The sequence below is a fragment of the Thermobia domestica genome, chromosome 11 (assembly GCF_964235325.1).
Source record: "Thermobia domestica chromosome 11, izTheDome1.hap1.1, whole genome shotgun sequence".
In the NCBI taxonomy this organism is placed as follows: Eukaryota; Metazoa; Arthropoda; class Insecta; order Zygentoma; family Lepismatidae; genus Thermobia; species Thermobia domestica.
Window position 1 is genome coordinate 18,911,192 of NC_137464.1, and position 27,498 is coordinate 18,938,689.

A 27,498-nucleotide genomic window follows, 5' to 3' on the forward strand; every position below is an offset into this window, starting at 1 on the left:
TGTTCTAGGAGAACATTGCTTTCAGGGGAAGGCAAGCTTTTCACATATTAAAAGCAGAACAAACGACCTCTTTCAGAATATGAAAGGATTTTAACTCACCATACATACTATACACATATTATATTTTCACGATATTGCCTTATCAAAAGACGGATCTTGACAGTATTGAAGTCAAAAACCAGATTGTAAGAGATGAATCAATGAGCTATTCATTAGAATACAAATGCTGTTTATGGCAGTCTGTTTATCTGACTTTGTGTTTATGTGGGTTAAAATAGTAAAGGAAAGGAAAAAAAAAAAACTAGACAAAAATATCAACTCAGATATTATTATACAGTAATATAGTAGTGAATTCACACAGTATTCGCCCAGTTAGGGAAATGAGAATATAAAGCATATGATTAATTTTAGTTGTTTTAATTAGATGTAGAAACCGTATTGTTGATGATTGAACTTTTCATATTTCACTATAAACGTCCCTCTTTTCATTAACTGTTAAATAAGTTTATGAAACATATACCAGACGAACCTCATTTCGAGGCTGGAAATATCCTGGCATGTAAACAAAAAGCTTGCAAAAGTCTTTATATCAGGATTTGAGAGGCACCCAACAAATGAGGGAACAGATAATTTTCCAAGACATTCGTACATTTCATTTAATTCCTGCTTTTCTTTGCTCAAGCTATGTAACTTTAAAAGGGACTTTTTCCCGCACCTTTAAAACAATATTACCACGACGTTGAATGTTCCACATTCCACAACTATCAACTATGAACTTGAAACGGTAGTAGTAATCAGTGTTGCCAGTTGCAATAGGAAAACATTGCTTGGAAAATTGTAGTTTTTATTTCTGTATTTTAACAACTGAATTTGACGTTTTTAAAAATTTGCAATTGTCGCGTTTTGCGTCATATTTCGCTCAAAATGTCAGTTATCGCGTTTTGTCGCGACTTCAAAATACCTATTTCCTTACTCAGTCTGATGCAGTTCGTTGAAAAACCTACTCTCGGCTTTGTCATAAAACTTTCGCAACTTGCGAAAAACTCCTGCCCGTACCAGTGAGTTCCACAGTGCCCCAGATTACTCCAAAAGACCCGGATGTAATATAAAAATTTCCTGAGACATACTTATTTATCCTAGGATCATTTTTCGTCCATCATTCCTTTCAAACGATACCATTCACATGTCTCAATCATGTATCTGAGGCGGGAAAATCGCGAAAAAAGGGATTTTTTATTTTAAAAAATATCCCTTTTTAAAAAACTTTTCCCCCCTCGACTTTCCTGTTTTAATGTAGAGAAGGAGTGTACTGAATGTGTGTGCAAAATTTCAGTTTTCTAGGTGCAAAAGTCCGCCAGAAAATATTCCCCACAATACCCCAGATTCCCATATAAAACTGAATCTCAGGTAAAATTTCCTGAGACATTCCTGTTTATCCTAGGACCATGGTTCGTACATAATTCTCTTCAGAATGTAACAGCCTTTCAAACGGTACCATTCACATGTCTCCATCGCGTATCTGAGGCGCGAAAATCGCGAAAAATGGATTTTTTGTTTAAAAATGTCCTTTTTCTTCTTTTCTCTGAACACTCCCTGTTTTAACGCAGAGATCTGAAGTATACTAAGAGGTGCACTGCATTGGAGTGCAAAATTTCAGTCTTCTAGGTGTGAAAGTAAGCCCGCCAAAAAATAATGATAATAGGTATAACAAAAAAATTAAGTTATGACGTCATCACACCTTATGTCTCGACGGAAAAAGGCATGAAATCATACGTAACATGTTCTACAATGGTTCCATGCTTGAGAAAAAAATTAAAAAGCTTTATTGGTTCTTTTTTAATCGAATAATAAAGACACTACGTTAGTACCTAAAAATAGGCACAAGAACTTAAAAGGAGTAATGGATAATATCGTTCAGAGATTATGTAGTTGTTATCCTAGTTTCTCGCACTCTGTATTTCGCCAATTCTACCATTATTCACTTCCGATTTACAGAACATATCCATGGAATGCTAAACTAAAGATTTCATTTTGTATCTTCGACAACAAATATAATTTTATTCAGCTTAGGCTGTGTACGTTTATTGCTTCAAATTGATATTTTTCCAAAGTGAATACAATTGCAAACTCAACGTTTTTACGAATGATCGTTACTTAATTAAATCCTTATCTCCTTCATAAGATGATATTCAACAGTTCAGCTTGAATAATTCTCATGCAAGCGACAAATGACAGTTTTACTTTGATTCTGAACAATGTTCTGTTGATTTGACTGGTTTTGAGGCTAATTAGCAGAGAATAAAAGGTACGGGCCACAACACTGAACTTTTTCGCTCCAATTTCTTAAAGTTGGTTTAAAGGGACAAGTTTTGCCGATAGATGGCACTAGTCTTTGTATCTTTCCCATGTATTCTTTACCTTTCACAAAAATTCACGATTTCTCTTACAAATTTCAGCCTAAAAACTTCAAATTTTTAGAAAAGGATCTTCATAATCTATCGAAAACAATAATCTGTGCCGATTTTTTATTTAGAATTTTCTTCATTGTTGAAATGGATACCCAAACGTTTAACAATGGAACTGTTTCAACAATAAAGAAAATTCTAAATAAAAAAAATCGGCATGGATTGTTCCATTTAATAGGTTATGAAGAGCTTTCTCTAAAAATTTGAAGTCTCTAGGTTGAAATTTTTAAGAGAAATTGTAAATTTTCGTGAAAGGTAAATGTAATACATGGAAGAGATACAAAGACTGTAGTGACATCTATCGGCAAAATTTGTCCCTTTACACTAACCTTAAACTAAACCAAGTTATGCTCCAGTTACAACTAAGGCATTTATTAGTGAAATATGAACACAATTATAAGGCGTTTTCGAAGGAAACTTCGATCACAGAAAACTTATCCCAATAAGTAAACCACCCCTTGTGGATATTTTCATAAGAAATAATTTACCCAACATTATCGGTTATTAATGAAATATTAAAAAAATCATCTGAGTCGAATTTGAATAAACGTCTAAAAAGGAATTCAACCCCACGAGTATACTACCGCTTGTTGATTGTTTCATGAGAAATGACTTACCGTGTATTGTGAGGTTATTAATGAAACCTTTATATGAGGAAAATGAACAAAATTCACTGAGAAGGTTTTGAGAAATTCGTCCCCCCTCCCCCCCCAAAAAAAAAAAAAAAAACAAGAGTTCACTATCCCTTGTGGATTTTTCATAACAAATGATGTATCATATTGATAGGTTATAGTTTGGACGACTTTCGGAACATTTAGCTCACCAAGTGGATGTTAACAGAACTAATGGGGAAAGGAGCGTGAGGTCGACCAAAGAAGTGAGGAGATTGTGTAAAGAACGGTGTCATAATAGACATGAACAAGATAGAAGTAGGTGGATTACAGCGATCCGAAAAGCTGACCCCAACTAACTGGGAAAATGATTTAGAAGAAGAGAAATATTAGTGAAACATTTATGTGTGAAATATGAACAAAATGGCCCGAAGAAAGTTACTGGCAGGATTTAAGGAGAAGTGAGTGATGCTACATTATCAGGTTATCTATATATTAAAATGTTTGTTTCCAATATTTTGACAATGAGATTTCGAAATCCACAAGTGTTAGAAACGTGCCGTGTTCACTGGTCAATTCCAAATTTTGTGTAGATTGTCCAGTTCTAATTGTATATTTAAAAAAAACATGGCCGTTATTGCATTTTTAGGGGTACATGAAGTGTTGATTTAACCCCTTTCTGCATGATTTTTTTCTTAGCGAAAAAAAAATAATCAGTATTGGAAATCCTCATATGGGGACTTGAAAAATGAATTAAAACTTGAATTTTAGATTTTTCACTTAATTCCGACGAGAAATAGGGAAGTGCCATATATGACACACTTACAACTCATAAAGAACATGCCAGATGACACCAGAATCGCTTATTCATACACGTCAATATTTCACACAGTAGACAAAACAGTCATTTGGTGCCTTTGATAAATCACAGAAAAGCTAAAGTGAAAAAAGGGAATGTGCCATATATGGCACGGCATGCGGTAAGAGGTTAAAAATAAAACAGTAAAACATTATATCCTACGAGTTATACATTCCAACACGACATCGTTGTATATAGTGGTTGGATATCTCTCAGGCGTTAGTTTCATGGCCAAATGATAATGAAAAACGAAGGATAACAATTTCCCCAGTCTAAGATGAATCTTTATTATTTGGAGTGTTTTGTCCAATGTACATCATATATATCACTGACATTATAATTATTTGTGTATGTAATGTATTTGCTTATTACGTACTGCATGCAAGAAGAAAGAAGCCACTGATTATACATGAAATAGAAACTCCACCCTGAAGTAGACTCAAATCTTGCAAACGGTGCGATATATTGAAAAAATGAAAACAATCTCCCCTTGCCGATTTTTATCAAGACGTCTATTACTTGTGTCTGTAAAGCGACATATACCGATGTTGTGAGGAATGACAAGAAGATTCATGCTCATATATGAATGAGCGCAGGTTCAGCTAGTTAATAAAATATTTATTTATAAAATGTGAACAAAATTGCATAAGTCATTTGTGACAAAATCTTCCGAAAAGAAACTCACCCCCCAAGAGTAAACCAAATGCCTCTGTGGGTGCGAATTCAATAATACACAAAGTGAAGAAGTGTGTAATTGAATTGGAACCGGATCTTTGGCGTGCCGTGCCGATTCATTAACCACTACGCTACCCAGTCTGCTTCCCAGAACAATCATACACTTGTCACTCTTGAAGTCGGTGCTTTTTACTTAGATCACAAGGCTTGTACCACAACCTAGCTGTTGTGCTTGGACAATTCAGTGTTTACATGCAAAACATCTTTGACGGTTGTACGGTATTATCATTCTATATAAATGAAAAGAGAAAACAGCTGGATGTTTGAACACCAAATACATAGAGAATATGGTTGTTCTGGGAAGCAGATTGAATTACTGAATAACGTTGTGGTTAACGCTTTGGCACGCTATGCCGAATATTGCAGGTTCGAGTCCCGATCCAGTCGTCCACTTTCTCACTCTTTGTGTATCATTGAATTCGCTCTTACAAAGGATTTGGTGTGAAAACAATCCGGCTATTTCTTCCTTTCATTAATAAATTTATATAATATTACCTTTTTAGTTGTTCAGGAAAAATGAGTTAGGTCACATTATGAGGTTTTTGATAAGATACTTATGTACGAAATGTAAATAAAATCGCTTTTGTGCAAATCGTTTGAAAGAAACTCACCCCTAAGAGTAAACTACGCCTTCTGGATTTTTCTGAGAGAAATGACATACCACAGTATAAGGTTGTTAAAGAAATATTGATGGATTAAGCTTAAACAAAATCGTTAGAGCCATTTGGAGAAAATGGAAATTTTCAGTTTTCAACTTTCAGTCAAATACCCTTAATTTTGGGGTAAGAAGAAAATTCAAGAAAACGCCCCTAGGGAATCTTACAAAAATCTTAAATTTAAAATTTGGTGCGGTGCAACTCTAGCCAAGTGAACACATTTACACCGTGACAAGTGGACAGTCAAAATCAAAAAATCGCTTTTTCGGTATGTAGGAGTCATGAAATATATAAATCCTTTGAAATCTCGAATTCGCTTTTTTTTTTTCACAATCACCATACTTTCTACTCTCCTGTCGCTGCTCGAAAGTAAAAATGATGAAATAAAATTTATGGAAGAATGAAAAAAAGACAGAAACTGATTGGTATTAATAGCTTCTATTTTCTTTCAGCTTGGCTTTAGCCACCGATAGTACAGTAACGATAGGCACGATTGACGAAATCCAGAAGTTACACATCAGAACAGTTCCACTTGGTGAGTCACCGAGACGTATTGCTTACCAGGAAGTCTCACAGGTGAACCTTATTTTGTTTCCAGAGCTCGATTGTAGAAACGTAGACTCTGTTGAATGAGAATGATGATAATTTTTATTAGATTAGAATAGTCAAGTAATAGGAGGGAGTAGAGCTGTTGAGGGAGGGTTGAGTATATGATATATTACTTGATTCATAATTACCATAATGTAGTTTAAGTCTGTACGCAAAAAGTACATAATTAAAATTAGATATTTGCCCAAACGTCAGTTTTTGGTATTAATGTATACATTACGCTTCCTTCAGGATTAATTATACGAGTTTCAAAAAATACACTGGTTATAGATGGATCAAAATATGTCAATCAATCAGATTAATAAAGTTTTATTATTATAATTATCATTAATATAGTTGAAATAAGGATTAAGAACTAACAATATAAGTATCTGTTCTGTTCTGCAAATAGATTAAGAGGAATTCGAAGTCATTTTTTCTTAAAAATATAATTATAAGCATGTATATAATAAATGGAATATCTTACTTTAATTATTATGTAAATTATCGTGTTGCATTTGTTCGCAGACGTTTGGTGTAATCTCCATGAGATTAGATATTCAAGATAGTACAGGATTAACGCCTGTTAGGCCAAGTGCTAGTACTCAGACACAGAGTACAACATCGTCGTCGTCTGTGAGTTCCTTAATGAAAACAGGTGCCACAGGTTCTGCAATATCTGCGGCAGAATTTGGTCAGGAAGTTGAAGTCCATAGTTTACTTGTAATTGACCAGCATACATTTGAAGGTATGTACAAATATCGATTGTGAGTATAGGATGTTAAGAACCAAATGGGTTTTTTGGCACTCCTAATCTGTCACTCGAAGCGTCCTCTGTTGTATTATGTATTTTATTGTGCTGGTTATTGGCAAAGTAAAGACGCTTTATCTTGGGTCTTACCTTTATTGATCTGTTTAAATGAAACTGAAAAACTAATTTGTTTGGTAGGAAGGAGAAAGAGAAAGTGTGTGTGATTGGATCAAGAACCCAAAATTTGTCTACAGAACAAGAAGTTCAATAATATACTTCTATGTTAAAATGGACTATCTCCGTCCACATAGAAAGAACACGTAAAAAATATAAAATAGTGAATAATATGTAAGATGTAACTTAAACTGTGTTTGGTAATGACATTTGGAGAATTGTATGGTCAAGAAAAATGTTAATTTTCAACTGGAGCGACTTCATGGGAATAGTTGAATATTTCGCGTTATAGTTTTTATTTTATAAAATGATTTCTTCCGGGTTTTTCCTCTTAATAAATGAAAAAAATAATAATACTGGACTCTTATAAAATGTTTTTATAAATTAGTGCGAAGAAAAATACTTTTTAATTAGAGGAACTCATTTCTCACACGTTGTTCACAACGCAATCCAACGACGTAACTTAGTATTGAGAGTAAATAAAATGCAACGGTTATGTTTTCATCTGCTATCTAACCGGAACTCCAACCGTAGCTTTCGTCTGTCAACTCCTCTTCGGTCATGTCAGTTTCATTCGATCGTGGTGGCCCAATGACTCAGGGGTAGAGCGCTTACCTCTGGTGCATGGGGTTCCTGCCCCTATCCTCGGCCAACATCGTGTTTGTGGGTTTTCTTGGGGTACTCCCGTTTCCTCCCACTTTCTCATTCCACCAGTTCTTCCATCATCATTCACTTGCCTTAATCATTGTCTCTCTTAGCCTAAGGGCATAATCGTTGGACGTTGAACTGAAAGTTTTCATTCGATCGTAATATACTGATGTCAAGAATACAAGCTATTATTAATTAATAAAAGCAGAATTGCAAATGATTGTGAATTTCCATTGTTCTGCAAGGTTTTTTTGAACAGTATAAAAAAGTATGTGGTACTGTTAAGAGATAGAGTCTTCATTAAAATACAGTTAAAAGACAACAAAGATTTGTGTAAAATATTTGTGGGTCTAGCCTCCCTATCAATACCGAAGATATATGAGACGAATCTAAAGCTTAACATGGGATCCTAACCACTCGAATAGGGGGGCGCGGTGGCTCAGTGGTAGAGCGTTCACCTCTGGTGCTTGGGGTCCCGGGTTCGATCCCAGCCCCCGCCAAGTGAACTTTGTGGTGGACAAACACCGTGCTCGTGGGTTTTCTCGGGGTTCTCCCGTTTCCTCCCACTTTCTTCATTCCACCATTTCACTCATCTCTCATAATCACCGTCTCGTTTAGCCTAACCGGCATAACCGTGGGACGTAAAACTTAAAGATTTCATTTCATTTTTCGAACCACTCGAACTTCCACTGGGAATTGATTTAATTTTTGCATGTTTTCTTTTACAATTATTTTTTAAATTTAGCGTCACCAATTTCCGATTAAATTTATTCTACATTACAATGTGAAACTATGTGTTGGTTATATATAAATTCTAAATGTCACATATCTTCCTTTTCTCTTTTTTTTTTTTTTTTTTTTTTTTTTCTAAAATAGTAAAGTCCTCCTTTTTTCTGTGAGGGGTCTGGCAATCCTAAGTTGAACTGAGAAGACTATATAGTAGTAATAATACAGGGTGATTATAAATTATTCATCGGGTTTCAAAGGTCTGTATTAAAAATTACACAATACTTACAATGACGAATGATACATGAAAATACATAGCAAATGCCCAAGTTTCATACATACTGTTACAAATTTTTGATGTGGCTTCCTTTCGCAATATGACATACGTGTTATGGAGTACTTTTCGCTCCACACGCGCTCTAGCATATCCCTACTAATGGTCGCAAATGCAGCTGTAATGCAATTCTGGACTCACCCAAAGTTGTTAGTGGAGACATACGCCGTGTATTTCTCATGCCCCTCAGCTGAAAAAGTCACAAGATGCCAGATCGGGAGGTCTAGGATGCCATGGGAAAAGCGGTAAGTCATCTTCAGCACATTGCTCAGTCCAGCGATGTGGGAGTTCTTCGTTCAGGTAGTAACGCACTTCAATGTGCCAATAGGCTAATGCCCGATCAAGTTGAAATATGAAATTACTGGACTCCTCTATCACTTATAGAAACAATTATATCTGTAGCATATCCAGGAATGACATGCCTGTCTCGATGTTCTCCACAAAGAAAAACGAACCGTACACCTTTGATTTAGACACTGTGGCGTGTGGTTGTTTAATAACCTAGATACTAACATTATGGCGATTAACCAAATAACTCAAATTGAATGTTGCCTCGTCACTAAACAGAAGGTCAGGAAAACCATAGTCTTCCGTAGTGTCCTGCAAGGTTCTCCAGTTATAACATATGCAGTATCGATGCTCTATGGTTGCAATCGGGTTCACAAACTCTTCCAGGCAGTTGATTACGGAATATCAGATTCTCGACTGTCGCGTCGTGTTGACTGCTGTGGGCCATGTACGAAACTCGCTCCACTGTTCTTCCAGAAGCACTTGGATGTCTTATGCTTTTACTTTTTTACACAGGCAACTAGTGTCCTTAAACCTTCGGTACCATCTCAGTTTGATGTGATGACATGGCGGTGTACTTGCAAACTTTTTACGGAATCCACGTTGTATGGTAGCAATGGAAAACAATTATCAATTCCGAAAGCCCGCACACAACGCTTTTAGTTGCATAGACATCATTTTGGAAGCTACGCGTGTGCTGTCATCTGTCGCCACGCGCCAAATTACGAATATGAAAATTCGATCTTTCAAAAGTATTCTTTCGTTTTATCGTTATACAAACGTATTGTATTAATAGTTTTCAACATATTTCACTAAAACCCGATGAATCATTTATAATCAGGCTGAATATTGTACTTTATAAATCCTAACTTTCTATTCAGAATGTTTTTTTTTTTTTTTTCCTTTTAAATATTTGCATATTTGTGTTGCCCTTTGTAGCATTGTAAAGAAAAAATATTGAATATTTACTGTATTTCTTAAGGTTTTGTAGTCTGATATGGGGGATTTTCTTACTTTCAGGGTTGGGTAAATTAGAGCCCTATCTAAAAGAAAATAAATAAAATAAAAATGACGTGCAGTAAATGCTGGAATCAGATCAAGATTTTTTTTTTTTTTTTTTCGTCAGTGGTGGCTCTGTAATATAGTCACAAAGTCTCATGTCTTTCTAATTAGTACAAAAAATAGTTAATAATAATTATGGATATTTATTCTTGTATAGGAATGAGGAGCGACCGAATTATTTTATGTCATTTTAGTATGGAGTTTACAACTCTAATTTAAGATTAATAACATCAGCATCGTGACTTTAACTGTATTAGCCTGCTTCAGAGAACAGCTCTTTAAACGCCTGCCTCATGTACAAGCTTAATCACACTTTGAATGTGAAGGAAAAATCGTTTTCTAATTCGTTGCGGTCAGCGGGAGGAGAGAGAAGTGAAAAGGAAACGTAGTGGATGAAAAGGTTTTGCCCTTCATCTCGTGTGCTGGTTTTGCGCGTTCCACAATCCACACAGTGAAGGTGGATGTAGGAGGAGAGAAAAAGACCTCGTAGTCGTGGGAGAAAGAATGACTAATATCGTTTCAAAGATGATCTTGCTTTGCAGTAGGTTTTCCTTTACAACGCTTATATATGAATTATTAGAAAGAAAAATAAATACGTTCTTAATGCACTCTCTAGGATTTCAGAATTTAACAGCACGGGTGATGTATGTTAATTTTCTTTCAACCTAGTAAATAAATAAATCTACCATAAACGAAGCGTCCTATTACTTTGCTTTTATATCCGTTTCAAATTACATTCTTCACGATGTATGTTAACAGGCATGTAAGCGAATGATTTTTACAGAACCGCATGAGAGACTCACAGTGACTTAGTGGTAGAGCTCATCTTTGGTGCGAGGGGTCCCTAGTGTGATGGACAACTGTCATTTCCTTTTACATTCTCATTCCGCCAATTATTTCGTAATTCACTTTAATTAATTGATCCGTCTCCTTTAGCCTAAAGGGCATTAGCTTGGGACATACAACTAAAAATTTCAGTTCATTTATAGAAACGATTGAGAAAATTCAATTGAACAATAGCTTTAATATCAATTGTTTTCATTTCTTAAATAGCTTGAATTCTTCGTGTTGAATAAAATATGTAAAATTAAATAATTTTGTAAGGCACATATTAGTTATAAGAATATACAATGACATATCGGAATTTCAACAATGCCTTCAAAGTAAAATATCACTGAATTCCACTGCTAATGTGATTCTGTGTTGTAGAACCCTGGATCCGCCACTATTTGAGCTATAAGTATTCCTTCCTCCGTAGAACAAGCGTGATGATGTACGGAAAATTTATCTTATTTAAATAATTATCTGGAAGCTAATTTTGGTAGTTTGAACTAATGCTCAAAATGCTTCTTATTGTTCGAAAGATGTTACTTGTTATGTAAACCACTGATACAAACGTTTTCAGAAAGCTGTATTTATCTCAACAATATTATCAGATCAAGAGACTGAACTCATTTTCCATCTTTCCACCTTTAAACAGCGTTTCTTCCATCAGTCTGTAATTGCTGACTGCAGACTATATGTTTTCCAGATGTTTAAACGGGAAGAGCTGGTTAATATATGTGAGTGATATTAAAAATAAACAGTATTTTCGTTCATTACTATTATATGGTTAATTGAGATGTTTTTAAGTCTTTAATTATTCTTCTTATGAATAGTCATGATATTTTATTAAATACAACTTTTTATGTATTATTTTTGTCCTTTATGTATAGTTACAAGTGTAGTATAAACAATGGTCCAAACTTGCAGCAAGCTTCAATAAAGTTAAAATGTAATATTTCTACTTAATATTTTAATTCATTTTGAAAACTGGAAAGTCATGGAGAAACAAGTCTGGATATCTCGTTATGTTATACTATTCGAACTGGAAGGGAACGCGCCCCCTTCTTAAAATTCTGTAATTTGCTTCAAAAGGAAAACATAAAAAACTAAACGCTTTTGAAAACACCTAAGTTAATATTAACGTAATTAATTTTCATACAACGAAGAAAACAGTGTTTAGGAATATCGGATAATATTGTTTCCTCGGGAGATATGTTCAATATAGAATAATGCATTTACGCATGTATAATTAGTACCCTGGCTTTGAAAAAAAAAAAAGGAAAAAAATTATATATATATCACGCAGCACAGGTAGGCCGAATAATTCGTTATTCGCGGCCAAGCATCCTCTCACTATAATTGATATTCTCATCTGTTAATATCGACTTGTTATATCAGTTGTTTAGTGGAACATATGACTTCATGTAATTGTCGGAATAACTTATGTGTATGTAATACATACTCTAGCTGTTGTGGCTAAAATTCTGAAAAATGTACCGCATAGTTACCCTTCAGTTTTTAGTGATACCGCTAATATATACAAATACATGTTTTGAATAATGTGCACCTTGTCCTACTATTACAGTGTATGTATTTCAATGGTCGTTTAAAAAGCAAAAATTAGTACTGTGTGTAGGTGAGTTAATTCCCCGGACCATATCGACTCATAAAACCAGGAGGCATGGTAGCTCAGTGGTAGAGCGCTTACATCTGGTGCGTGGGGTCCCTGGTTAGATCCCCGGATGTTAGTTTGTGGTGGACAACCTAGTGTTCGTGGGTTTCCTCGGGGTACTCGTGTTTCCTTCCACATCTCATTCCACCAATTCTTCCATCATTCACTTGCTTTAATCATTGTCTCCCTTAGCCTAATGGGTATAATCGTGGGATGTTAAACTGAAAGATTTCATTTTCATTTCAACTCAGAACCACACCTTGAACTCACAATCGCTGCTCCTGTTTAGGACACCATTCTACGTGATACTTAAGTTCTCTCTGCAAACCATTTTCAAGTGCAGGTATGACGCAAACCGAAATCTATTTATGATTATATTAGTATATCACTCCAAAAACCTGCAAATAGAAAAGAGGCACTGAATGTTCTGTTGGTACACTCATGTCAATTCTATTCGACATTTCTGAGTTTTTATACAAACAAACCTATTGCTTTTATCTTTTTAACTATTTCCTTATGTTCAACCACTGTAAGTTGCCTAAACTTGTTTTAGCGCTTGTAGAATTGGAGAAAAAATATCACTTACACACTTTTGTACTCACAGCACTAAAAACTGTCAATTGAGCCATTCGTTACGTTTGAAAATTTTTGAGTACATTACTCATACTGAGCTCTTGCACCTTTTTTCATAAGTTTTCGAACATAAAGAATGACTCTACTGACACATACAGTGCTGTGAATGCAAAAAGGGGTAAGTAATATTTATTCTACAATTCTGCAAGCACTCTACAAGTTTAGGCAACTTACAGTGGTTGAACATAAGGAATTAGTTAAAAAGATAAAAGCAATAGGTTTGTTTGTATAAAAACTCAGAAGTGTCGAATAGAATTGACATGAGTGTACCCACAGAATATTCGGTGCCTATTTTTCTATTTACATGTTCTTGGGAGCGGATATATTAATATAATTATAAATAGATTTCGGCTTGCGTCATGCGTGCGCTTGAAAATAGTTCCAGAAAGAACCGAAATATCATGTAGAATGATGTCTTGAACAGAAGCTGCAGTTATGGTTGCAAGATGAGATTTTGAATTTTGTACCATGTACCCAAGAGTACAGTCTAACTACGATGTGTAAATAGTCTCTACGGAAAGAATAACACATATATTAACTAGACATTATGTTTAGATGTAATTTTTTATTTAGAACATATAATGTTCAATTCTCCTCTACCATTTATCTATGTGCATTTGTCCTTTGTAATATTAGCCAACGTTGACAGATCCCGCGTAGTGTAGCGCTTAGCACATGGATTCAGGGTTAGATTCCAGGTGGAGCATAAAATTTCTAGTGTTAACCCAGTATCGTATGGTCCTTCGGAGACTAAGTAACAAACTCCGGTCTAGAAATGCTGAAATAACAGTTAAGGGGAGTTAATATGCTGACCACAGCATTTTTGCTCTACTATAACCCGTCGTAATCTAGCTGGGGAGCCATAGACGATTGTAGCAAGGGAGTAGAATAACAGTGCCAGTAAAATGTTTATTTTATTTTATCGGTTTTGTGCTTCAACATGTTAGGTCTTGATTAATAGATTATTTGTTGACCTACGTAGTTTTATGTAAAGTGTATTGACAGATGGAAAAGTGGTAAGTATTCAGTATTCAACGAATATCATTTCGTTACATAATGTTTGTTTGTTCCCTGTGTTGCAGTTCTTCATGCGCATCAGTTCATGCAATGCGAGTACGCATTAAGCTTAGTTTCGACCAAATTAGGAGATGATCCAAATACGTACTACGTTGTTGGGACGGCAGTGGTGAATCCAGAGGAAAGTGAACCAAAGCAGGGTAGAATCATTATATTCCACTATCAAGATGGAAAATTAACTCAAATAGCAGAAAAGGAGATTAAAGGAGCTTGTTATTCTCTTGTAGAATTTAATGGAAAACTCCTCGCTAGCATTAATAGCACTGTAAGCATTTTCCCCAGTTATATGACCTTTACTTATTATTTATATTGTTGTATATCTCGTTTTCAATAAATATAGCACGCTGATCAAATTAATAGAAATGAGGTGAGAAGTGAACATTACCGTAACTTCTATAATAATACACCGGCTGGCATGATCGAGCAATCTAAAGCATTAGGTCGACGATCGCAAGACTTGTCTGTCGCGTGTTCCAATCTCGCTCAGAGCACATTGTCATTTCATGAATACCATTTATTTTTCAATGTCTGCTTTTGCCTCAATTGTAAAGTCGTGGAACGAGAAACTTAAAGCTACAATGTGATTTTATCTTTATTTGTAAACACAACATACATAAATTTCCCTTTAGAAATAAGCATCTTCAAGACCAATAAACTCACCTTGTGCTATATTCTGTAGTTCATACAAACATATTAAACGCCCTAACTGTTAAGACAGATAAGAAAAGGTTTTAGTGAGGATTCTGGAAGTACACAGCATGTTCTGTCTCTTCCACAACCATTTTCTTATCTATATCTTGACAATGCTGACAGCTAATTATTAACGAAAATTCTTCGGTTAGCATGATCGCTTGAACTTAAGTACAGGATACAGAAGAGCGAACTGAGTATATTTTAAGTTCATTGAAATGTTTACCTGTTAAGTAACCAATTGCACAGAATTAATAAAGGTTTAACAAGTATAAACGTAATTAGACTAACGTTGGTATAAGTCTGCCTAAAATATTGCCAAAATTTTCAATGGGCATTTCCATCTTCCTGAGGATTATTTTCTTATAAGCATCGACTGCAAACTTACGACTCCCATCTTATGATATCAATCGTTATGCTGTAGAAGTATCAGACAAAAACCTTTCTTCTAGAAATACGGTAAATGTTATGTATATATACAGATATGTCGCTATTATCATTAACAAAAGTTAATTGTTAAATATGTAAACTTCCGCATTCTTTATTTCTTCAATATTTGATACTTTTACAGCATAACGATTGATGACATAAGATGAGAGTATTAAAAAAAAAAAAAAAAAAAAAAAAAAAAAGCAGTCGATGCTTTAAGAAAACGCCGCTGAGAAATGTGGAAATTCCCATTGAAAATTTCGGAAATTATTGAATGGAAAACACATACCAAGGTTAGTCAAAGTTAAGTGATCTTGTGTCGGTTTAATTCCTTAAGTTTAACAAGCTCGGAATTAAACAAGTTTCTATAACACAGTATTTAGATAATTGATACTAGCTGTTTATTTTATTATCAGGGCTTTTAGTCACCTACCTAGTATATAAGAAAAGTATTTCTTATATCATTCAGGAAATATAACGCTTGTATGGTAAAATGCTTGGTGCAGAAACATTTTTCTGGGTTATAGTTTACTGCGTTGATAGTAAATAAAATAATAGTGTATATTAGAGCATTGTGCAATCATAAATTAATCATGCAGCACATCAGTTTTAACGTGGTCGTACGAACCTCTTTACGTTTTTCAAATCAATAACTTGAGACTTTCAATTTGACTGATGTCGAAGAATTTTCCTGATCAGTTTGTCGTCTTAATCCCATTTGGTTAAATAATTTACATCATTATCTAGGGAGAAAAAAATGGAAGTTGCGTTAGGAGTTAATGAGCTGGTCATGGCCATTTGGCCTTCTAGAGCTTTCCGTAAGCTGTAGCCTTGAAGTTGTTTGCCTGTCTTAATTATTAATTAAAAAATAAATTCATAGGTTAATTGTTCCATGCAGTATTTCATACATTCATTTATAATAGTACTTCAGTGTGTATTTTCATTTATTTATTAATTTTCTCTAGGTCCGACTATTTGAGTGGACTGCCGAAAAGGAACTTCGCTTAGAATGCAGTCATTTTAATAATATAATTGCTCTCTTCTTGAAAACCAAAGGCGACTTCATTCTTGTAGGTGATCTCATAAGATCTATAACATTGTTGCAATACAAAACAATGGAAGGAAGTTTCGAAGAGGTAAGAATTTCTACCTTTTATTTCTTCATAAATACTTAATTTCAGAAAAGTGTTTTATACGTTTTATGTGTTGCCGTGTTGATTGATTGTTTCTAAAAGTAAGATATCTAGAGTTAAACTCAAGTCAAATACATATGAGAGAGAAAGAGAGCTGCATCATGCATAAGTACATTCCAGCTGTTATGAACAGAACATTTGAAAACTGTTCCCATAACAAACCGTGCCGTCGTCAGTCTTATAATTGCGCGTGGAAGGTATAGCAGGAGAATTTCTAACTTCAAATATCACACATTATCATTTTTCAGGTTTGATAATGCAGCGTACAAATCATTATTTGTCATATACGGACTCTTCCAGAGCTCAATTCTAACTTCTCCACTTGCGGTGGCTTAGTGGTAGAGCGTTCACCTCCGGTGCTTGGGATCTCTGGTTCGATCCCAGCTCGCGCCGTGTGGACTTTGTGGTGTACAAACACCATGCTCGTGAGTTTTCTCGGGGTTCTCCCGTTTCTTCCCACTTTCTTCATTCCACCATTTCATTCATTTCTCATCTTCATCATCTCCTTTAGCCTCAACGGCATAACCGTGGGACGTAAAACTCAAAGATTTCATTTCATTAAATTTATTCAATATAATTTAAAATTCTAAAGTGTACTTGCATTGCAAATAGCAGATAATACAAAAAAAAAAAAAAAATCTTAATTTCGGGGAAGAAATGACTTCTCATAAAGTAAATATGTACATTTGATGTTTGTTTCTCCGTTTCTTACAGATGGCACGACATTACCACCCTAATTGGATGACAGCCATTGAAATCTTAGATGATGACACGTTTCTGGGCGCTGAAAATTCTTTCAATTTGTTTGTTTGTCAGAAAGACAGGTTAGTGAAAGTTGAATAGAGGAAATAGTCATAAACATTTTTGCATTACTTTACCATTCTTGATTATTATAGTGTTTTTTTTTTTTTTTAATTATTTTTTTTTTTTTTTTTTTTTTTTTTTTTTTTTTTTTTAGATGTGATAGTGATGTAGAAAATTATTGATTGGTTAAAGAAATTATTTTATCGAAACACACATGTTGATCGGCCTCTCAGGTCACATGTGAGTATAGAAGCATATAAATTTATATAGAGATCGCTATAAGGAACATAAAATTAGAATCAACAGGACTTTCGAATCATTTATTTGCAAACGAATACAAAATATTCAAAGGTTCAAATTTTATATCAAACAAAAATCTACAATAATAAAGATTATTATTTTTTTCTTTCTTTATCAATCACGTCGTGTATTTTCCAAAGAAAACCTTCCCTCAAATAGAAAATCTGAGCCGGATATGGGATGAAATCTTCGGCAGTTTCGAATAAAATTTCCAGAGTGTACTAATAACTTGTTACATACCCAAGGTATTGATGAATTAAGTTAAACTTTGAAAACATTTTGGTTAGCACAAACTAGGGATGTTTTTAGCATAGTTTTAGTTTTCCAGTTCCATAGAAAATTAACGACATTTCTAACATCTCTGTAATTTACTTTTATCTAAGTATCCCTTTTCCCCACTATCATTATCATAATAAATATTCTGACATTACGGGCAGGTTTTACCACAAACTTAAAAAAAAAAAAAAAAAAAAAAAAAAAAAAAATCTTTTATACACTACGATTCGTAGCTTGACTTCTTTATATTCACGTAACTATTTTCTGTTTTAATACCACCCATGAATTGTACCCTCCTTTTCCTTTTCTGCCATATATTTTATTATATCCCTCATTATACAGTTCGTTTTCCTATTATACAGGTTGTTAAAAGCTGTAGCTGATATCATGAAACTTTACTAAGCTTAAAGTATGAGGACATTTGAAAAGGTGATTATAGTATATTAGGGTGTATTGCTTGACCATCCAAAGAAATTCTTGGTTATTGTGTGTAGGTAACATCATGTTTAAAAATAAAAAAATAATAAAAAAAAGTAATAATTATATTTCATTATTCTTAAATATATATTAGCTTTTTGTACTGTAGTAGATTTTTTTAAATTAATGAAAACTATATATTGAAATACCAGAAAAATACAAAACCTGTACCATGGTGGAAAGACTACAAGGTGGATGCAATGCAGTGCTACATTCTTGTCGCTCTGGAGCATGATGTCATCTTGGTCGCAGACGTGACCAACGAGAGGCAGATAAACTTTTAATGACTGCCATGAGCATCATATGTGGTGCTCACCTTATTTCTCTGTGGAGCCATGAGCACCATATATGATGCTCATGCTCGATATCACAAATTACTAACTTATCCAGGTTCTTGAGCATCATATATGATGCTCATTGTCACAAATTACTGTGAGAGACCATGAGCATCAGATATGGTGCTCGGATCCCATTGATACATTTTCGGGAGAAAAAATATGGCGACAAAAATGTGATATAACTATCCATAATCGAGCCGAAGGTAAGACGAAATTTATGGCCTCCTGGGACCAGTACCCTCAAATCACCTTGGCAGTCAACCTGTTAACAAGCGCTTGTTCGCTGGTATCTCACACGCAAACCTCTCTTGTATTTGTAGTGATCTTCAACGAAGTGAAAATTTTTGAACAAACAGTAATTATATAAACGTAAAGCTATCAATGATTAAGCTAAGTGAATTCAAAAAAAGATATTTACAATAGCAAATGAAACAGCAATATCAGTTCATACTAAACAACTTTGAAGCTTGAACAAGCCAATATTGCTCACTATATTTTCTGCTTTTTCTTTCTTTTCTTTTTTATCATCTGAAGTAATACACTTGAGTATGCATAGGCCTGAATAGTCTATAACACAGTGCGTCGTTAATGCATTCCATTATTATATATTTATGTATGCTCAAGTATATTTTCGTAACACATTGATCGGTTTCGATTTACTATTATTATTATTTTGCTTCAAAGAGAATTCTTTACTGATGACACCATATATATTTTGAGAATATCTTAGGGGCGAATTCATGTTTTTAACAGAGATGCACGTACGTGTATTTTCGTTATGCTTGTAAAATTAAAAAAAAAAAAAAAAAAAAAAACTCCAATCTAAGTTTCATCAGAATCTCAGGGGAGGTTAAAAACTTTATTGACCAGGGACGCACGTATTTAATATAATATTTTAAACCGTTTTTATTTTTAATTTATAAAAAAAAAATCATCTTTGAAATCGCTGATGGTTTATTTATATAATTTTTATTTGAACAAATGGTTTGGTGAAATTTACAGTTCTCTGAATGTTAGTGTAAAAATTTATGCCACAACAAATTGTATTATTAAATATTTGTACGAAATAGAATGTTACATATACTATCATGTTATAAAAATATATAGAAATAAATATGTATATACAAAGCACTCCAAACAAAGAAATTGCAACAACATGACTATTTCAAGCAAGAAACCAAGTACTAGGCGTAGGTGAAGACGGTGTAAGGGTGTTACAGCTAGACTAGAAAACATATACACCGTAAAATTACTAATCTTTAGTAATAATAATAATAATTAAAAAAAAGCAAATTAGTTAAATATGTATACAAACTTAACAATATCCAAATAGAGAATGTTACATCGATTATAGGTCTTGGTATAATTTTTGATTGTAAATTAACATTTAGTAATCATTTAGTTAGTGTTATAGACCCAGCAAATAGAGCCTTAGGCTTTGTTATCAAAAACACAAAAATATTTTCATAACCATCAGTAATTATTAAGTTATATGCAACCCTTGTGTTCTCATGGCTGGATTGTACATTCTTTCTTTTTTTATTTTAGTTTTTTAGTTTTTTTCCTTTTCTTTCCATGTTTTACTTTTCTTCTTTGTAAGGTCATGTTACCATCAATTATGTAAGTCAAGAAGGTATGTTATGGGTGTATGCCTGTGTACTTTCATATAAATAAATAAATAAATAATTTTCTTCATTTTCTCGATAAGTTTTCTCTTTTCTGTCCGATGGACTAAAGAAGACAAACGATAAATGCAAGTAAATGATTTTGTGGAATGAGAATGCGGGAGTACCCCGAGAAACTCACGGGCACGATGTTGTCCACCACAAACTCACTTGACCGGGAAGTGAACTAGTACCCCTTGCACCAGAGGTGAGCGTTCTGCCACTGAGCCACAGTGTTTCCTTGATTGTTCGAGAATCTACCATATTTCTATATTTACTGAGTCTTTCTTAACTTTGTAATTCTGGAGGGGCCCCCTAAATATGTATATATAATTATCCAAAGTTATGATTAAAATGAAAAAAAAAAATCAAAATCTGAGTGTAAAAATGTCCCGGTAGGTGGATACTTTATTTTCTTGATGTAATATATTGTTATATATCTTTGTAACCGTTAATCGTTATTACGAACCTTCTATTCGTTAATTAATTTGAAGTGCAACGTCCCGTTTCAGCACCGAGGCTACAGGGAATGCAGACCTTCAGAATGAAATGGGATCTGAACTACTCTAACGCGTTCAATGCTCTCCATATGCGTAACTCGAGGGAGGTAATGCCCGCTAGAACATCGTGCCTCCCTTCTCGAGTTACATGCCTGCCTTTGTGGGAAAATTTTGTCTCAATATCTTATGTAGAAGGAAATGATGATAGAAATGATCACCTCGAAGTTCGTCTTTTTAAATCGTACTATTAGATTTTTGTACGCAGAATCAACACAAGCTACTCTAGCCCTATATACTACTATTACATACTATTAATACTAAAAAGAAACTACATAATGAAATCATGTTTATAGAATTTCATGTAACATTGCATTTATTTATTATTTTTATGTAAAATCATATTTTAGTTTTATTTTGTCCTGTTACCTGCAAGCTACAATCCATTTCTGGAGACATTCCCCCTCTTCTTAAGGATATCTGAAGTATTTTATATTAGTTCCTTTAGTTTTTTTGTAGTAATTACTACAGCCGTACACTACACAGTTAGACATTCTCGACATTTAACAGAACAAAGTAACAAAGAATTTCCACTTGTCACTTCTATCCGCGCCTTTTCCCGTTGTCCTTTGCAACCCAGATGACGTCACAGCCACGACAGCGTTCCAGGCGATATGCGCATGCAACCACCTTGTAGTCTGTCCACCATGACCTGTACATTGAAATACATTTTTTTTATGCTATAGCATTTATTACACATATTAAGAATAAACAAGGAAGATATTAGTTACATGCAAATAGGTAGATTCATTAGTTACACACACAAAATAATAATAATAATAATAATAAGTATGCAGCGGCAGTTGGTTTTGGATTAACTATATATGTTTTACAATACAAAATGGTCTTCAAATGCAGCATCTAAATAAAACTGTTAATGAAACAAGAGGTAACAGTTTCTAATACATAATTATAGGTGCTTAAAGAACATTAGTTTGAATTGTGTGATCTGAGACCAATATGTAACGAAATATGTAATTTTATTTGTAGTGCTGCCACCGCAGACGAAGAACGTCAGCAACTACAGGAAGTGGGTCAGTTTCATTTGGGGGACATGGTGAATGTTTTCCGTCATGGGTCGTTAGTGATGCAACATGTTGGAGAAACTTCAACTCCTACACAAGGCTGTGTTTTATTTGGAACTGTTCATGGAGCAATAGGTAAGTTTTATGTATTTTGCCAAAGTAGACAACTATGTACAGTTAAGTATATCACTTCAAACTTCAATTGTAGTTAAAATGTGTTGTTACATGCAAAATGTTCATCAGTTTACCCAAATTTCATATCACGTGAATTATAGAGCCATCTTAACTTAAAGAATAGATTTACATATTTTTTCCTATTTTTTTTTACACCGTACATATTTTTACCTCATAAGAGTAAGTGTATTTTCGTATGCTGCCTTATTTTGATGCCACTTTTACGCTCGTATTCTAGTAACTATAATTTCAAATAGTTTTTCCTGGTAGCCCCCTTCTCAGCTTATGTTTACCGTAATGCTTTGAGAGATATCTATAACCTAAAATCCAAGCAAACTGCTGGTAGAACATCGTTATCGAACACATACAAAATTGCAATTTTGTTGAAACTCCTAGAGTGATAAAAGAAAGAAAAGAAAGTATGAATATTTAGTGTGAAATTTGTGTTTATTTTTGCAGGCCTGGTTTCACAAATCCCTTCAGACTTCTACGATTTTCTCCACGATTTGCAAGAGAAACTTACCCAGGTGATAAAATCCGTGGGCAAAATCGACCATGGATTTTGGCGTAGCTTTAACACAGATAACAAGACAGAACCTTGCGAAGGGTTCATTGATGGTGACCTCGTAGAAAGCTTCCTCGATCTTTCACATGATAAGATGAAAGAAGTATGCCAAGGAATACAGGTGAGGAAATTTCTCTCTTAGTAAGGAATATTGTATACACGTTAGCAGAAAAATATAGTGTTATTCCAAAAGTCTGTAATCGTAATTTTGTGGAACATGGTGAAATGATTCTTGTTATTCGTAACACACAGGTCTCTTGGGGACTGGTATTTGATTATCACTCGATTGAAGATAATGGAATCAGTCTAGTGAGAACGTGTCTGGTTCTGGGAACGTGTCTAGTGAGAACGAGATACTACAGATTAACTACCTTTTCAATCATAATTTCAGACTTGTGGGATACCGTAGCGTGATTTTCGTTTCGTAAAATACTGTGTATATTATAATTCCCGTAGATCTGACAATAAAGAGGTACGAAAATAAGACAGACACAGCAAAAGAAGTTTTTCATTCGGTGAAAAATTCATTAAGTTTGTAGAACAATACAGGTACTCGAAATATTAGACGTTGATCTGTAACGTATTCGTGTGAATGACCTGACTAGCCTGTTTAACAACATACAGGCAACCAGTTACCTAATTTTCTGTACCACTAACAAATAATTTTGTCTCTAAATGCTTCTTTTTTGTACTTCACACGGGAACTTCGCTGCACCAAGCACGCATAATGCTTTCTGTTAACTTGAGCTCCTCCATGGCTAAGCGGTTAGCGTACGCGCTTTTAGCGTGGGAGATCCGGGTTCGATTCCCGGCTGGAGCTCATGTGGTTCGGATTCCACGTTAATCAGTAGGTCCACCTCTCATAGGTCCAGCCTCGCTGCTGAACGGGACGTTAAACTCAAAATCAACTCAACTCAACTTTCTGTTAACTTGTAGACGTAATAATTTCAAGACTGTTATGTACACTCATGTCCAAAATTATTGTCGCATGTCTATAATTATTTATGTTCTTGTAGAAATATAGTTTGATAACGAATTCGTCCGGTATTTCTTATAATGTTAGTATGTGTATAATGGGCAAATACATGTATGTGGAAAATTTCATGTCAAAAGAGCAGTAAATAAGAACAATAAAACGAAAATAAAACTTTCTTATCCATTTAGCAACATTTTCTTTTACACATTCTAATTTTCGTATTTATAATTATTTTCCTATGAAATTTACCACAAATACACATTTCCTGATTATACACATAGTATCAGTGTTAAAAGTACCCTGTAAAAAATTATCAAATTATATTCTTACAAGAAAGCAGCTATAGATATGCGACAATCATTTTGGACATGAGTGTACAATGTTCTGTACTTTTGTTCTACAAACCGTTAGAAAATTTTTGCATCTAATGACGTTTTTCTGGTGTTTTATTGCTATTGAGTCCAGAAGACACGCGGTAAATTTCCTTGAAAAGCTTTGGGTTTACTTAATGAAACAGTAAGATGCATATCAATAATAACAAAAGTTCATTATTGACTTAACTATCCGAATAAACATTTCAGTCGCAGTCTTGGTGATAAATTTTCCTCATCAAGTTGATGACTTTTAGCTTTTGTTATTCTAAGACTTGTTCTACAAAACGCTTTTGATAAAGGTTTCATAATGTATAATATGTCGACGGTTATCCACTTTAAGTTCGAGTACTTAAAGCAAGGAAACTTAAAAGTATGCTTTATTAACCCACAGTCGTTATTTCTGCAGTGAAAACGTATAAAAAATGTAGTTCTTAGAGCAACGTAATTTTCTTTAAGAATGCGCAATGACGAAAAGTTATCGCTGAAATGTGTGCGATTGGATTGTTATGCGGATGCTTAGGTGAATGTTGAACTTCAGATATTATTTTATAGATTTGGGTTTAGTTTAACAGTTAGTCAAATTCATGTACGAGGTGCAGTCTGAAAATATGTTTTCCCGCTCGTTTTCCCCAGGAAAGGGGGCAAACAAGACAACGGTTTCACGTGCAACAAACCCAGACACAGGTGGGTATCGTTCGCCCGCGATCCTGCAGATGGTGCCGTCGCAGCGCCTATGCAAAGCAGAGACAAATCTTTCAGTTTGAGCCTGATAGCTATGTAGAGAAGGCTTGTTTCGGCGTCGTGGTCAAAGGAGGAAGTGCGGCGGTTGTCCGCTATGAATGGGCACATGGCGTATCGGGAGCAGAAATCCATAACCGCCTCGTGGAAGTCTATGGGCCTGATGTGATGTCGAAACAAATGGGTGGGAGCGCCTTGCCCATTTTCATACAGTCCTGTTGCACCCAGTGACTTCCATTTGTTTCCGGCTTTAAAGAAGACTCTCGGCGGCAGACACATTGGAAGCAATGCTGAAGTCACAGAAGCTGTTCGACGCTTCTTCCGTATGCAGAGCCCTGAATTTTTCCTGGAAGGGTTTTTGAAGCTTATAAGATCAGTATGACAAATGTCTCAATGTACGTGGTATTTCTGTGGAAAAATAAAGGTACGTCTGATCTCTAATGTTACATGCTATTTGTGGTCTTGCATCCCCACCTCTGTCCACAGTTGCCTGGGAAGGCTTTATTTTCTGACTCCCCCTCGTAATAATAGCTAGTGTTTCGTCTGTAACTATATGAGTAATCGCTATTCTTAGTAGGTTTGATTTCAGGTCATGTATTACTGTATAGTATCGTGTAACAAATGTAAAATATTTGGATTTTTCTTCTTGCTAAATATTTTTCTTTCTCGTCATCAGATCGACAATGGCAGCGGAATGAAACAAGAAGCAACAGTTGACGACCTAGTAAAGATTGTTGAGGATTTAACGAGGATACATTAAAAGTACAAAATTCAGTGGAACTCTATAAATAGAAAACTGCTTAAATAATTAAGTAGTGGTGTAAAGCAGTTACAAAGACTGACTCATTTTGTCCAGTGAGGATTTGCTAAATACACATTTGGACATGTAATAATAGATGTTCCAGTGAACTTTTGTTTCATTGGAATCCATGTATTAAGATGCGAATCCTTTACACAAAAGAAAGTAAATCTATTTCACTGTCTCATTATTATATGAGAAGTCGTTCATAGTCCAGATCATTTGCAAGCAAGAACTTGCTATGTAATGTAACAAGAGTGTAAATTAATTTTTGCTCCCCTTTTGTTTTTAAAAGATTCTTCTTTTCAGTTTCCACCTGGTTAAGCAAACTGGTGTAATAAATCTCCATTGCTTTCGAAAATGACTCTAAGCTACGTGATCGAAGTTTGTGCTCATAAGTTAATAGTAATACTGAGCTGAGAGGGGAGAGAGGAGAGATTTTCAATGATACAAGTTTCGTCCACAAAAATGAAAGGAAATAGCGTTAGATTTGTATCAAAATAAAGTAAGAGAAAAACTAGATACAGGGTGTAATTTGTTAAGTTCTAAATTGAGAGACTTTTTTTATGTAAAATAAAAGAAAGAAAAAAAACAATCATGCGTTGTTTAAAATCATTATTTTCGTTTTTTGATCGAATTTCGTACATCTCCATAAACCTCAAGTTTTCAGTTATGTTGGTATTTTGTGTGTGTGTGACTGTACGAATTCAATTACATTATGAAATTATTGTATATATATATAGTGTTGCGGTTTTCTTACTTCGCTGCACTTTTCTTTTGCGTTTTATAAAATAGAATAAAAAACAAAATACCTATATTAGATTAATTTATTTCAGTTATACATGTAACATATTGTGTAATCTATTTATGAGTTGAATACAAAATAAAAAATATTTTGTCAGGGAACAGAGGGGGCGCATATTCTTAAATTAAGAGAAAAAGTGCTTGCTTATAGTGTCGTTGGCTTTATTTTGTACCAAACATTATATACTGATGAAAGGAGGAAACAACCGATTTTTTATTTACTTTGTTTTATTTTATTTTATTTATTTATTTTAATTTTACCTCTGTTAAGTGCGAATTCTAACACAAAGAAGGAAAAAGTGACTGACTACTGGAAGTCGAACCCGGGACCTCCGGCATACGATATTCTCTTGATGTTTTTATATATAAAATTTGTATTAGATTCTTTTGGGTGACTAATGAGTATCTCCCATATTTGGCTCGACTATGTTGCACACACATTTTATACATGACAGTCAACCCGTTAACCAGAGAGACCCAGACTAATCTGCATAATACGACAGAAATAGAATTCCTAGGGAATTGAAAGAGGAGGTAATGGTAGCTACATTTAAGGAGTGATCGAGGAATGTTGGTGTTACAAGATCTTTTCTAGCATTGTTGTAACACAATTAACGCCGAATCGGAGATATCACCAGTGTGTGAAGTATGAGGTGTAAATAAACGCTAGACATACAGTTTATATTCAACTCACTAGAGAAAAAATTGGAATGTGGTGGTATAGTTCAACCATTCATAGAGTTTTAAGAAGTCTGTGATCCGATTAAAACATATCAGTTATATATTTGGGAGAATTTCGAATTTTCAAGTAGATTGTGTGGTTGGTGAAGGTGCTTTAATCAAATAATAGTAAAGTTAAAATAGGAGAGTGTGATCAGAGTTTTTGGGAATTCATAATCTGAAACAAGGGTGTTATTGCCATATTACTATTACTATGCTAAAAACACAAATGGAGTGACAGAGAAATGAAAATGTGGCAGGAAATGATTGTTGTTCCTCTTTATGAAATGTGGCCCCGGGTTCGATTCCCGGTGGGGGTACAGTTGAACACCAAAGTGGTTCGAATTCCACTATAATCAGTAGGTGCACGTCTCCTTTAGCCTAGCAGGCATAAGTGTGAGACGTTAAACCAAATCAATCCAATCTTTATGAAACTTTTTATTGTCTTGACTAATCTATGTACTAATCGGCGAAGCAGTAATCGTTTTATT

General features: G+C 34.4%; 1 protein-coding gene across 1 annotated transcript in view; it reads left to right on the forward strand.

Annotated features, from left to right (window-relative positions):
* Window positions 1-26,078, forward strand: part of pic (DNA damage-binding protein pic) — a 60,141-nt gene extending 34,063 nt beyond the window's left edge. The window contains exons 14-21 of the mRNA XM_081730166.1: window positions 5,779-5,902; window positions 6,443-6,662; window positions 14,110-14,369; window positions 16,189-16,359; window positions 17,131-17,240; window positions 21,823-21,992; window positions 22,491-22,717; window positions 25,361-26,078. Of these exons, the coding sequence (XP_081586292.1) occupies window positions 5,779-5,902; window positions 6,443-6,662; window positions 14,110-14,369; window positions 16,189-16,359; window positions 17,131-17,240; window positions 21,823-21,992; window positions 22,491-22,717; window positions 25,361-25,444 (1,366 nt within the window). The 3' untranslated portion in view covers window positions 25,445-26,078. The remainder of the gene's footprint in view (window positions 1-5,778; window positions 5,903-6,442; window positions 6,663-14,109; window positions 14,370-16,188; window positions 16,360-17,130; window positions 17,241-21,822; window positions 21,993-22,490; window positions 22,718-25,360) is intronic.
* Window positions 26,079-27,498: the final 1,420 nt, after the last annotated feature.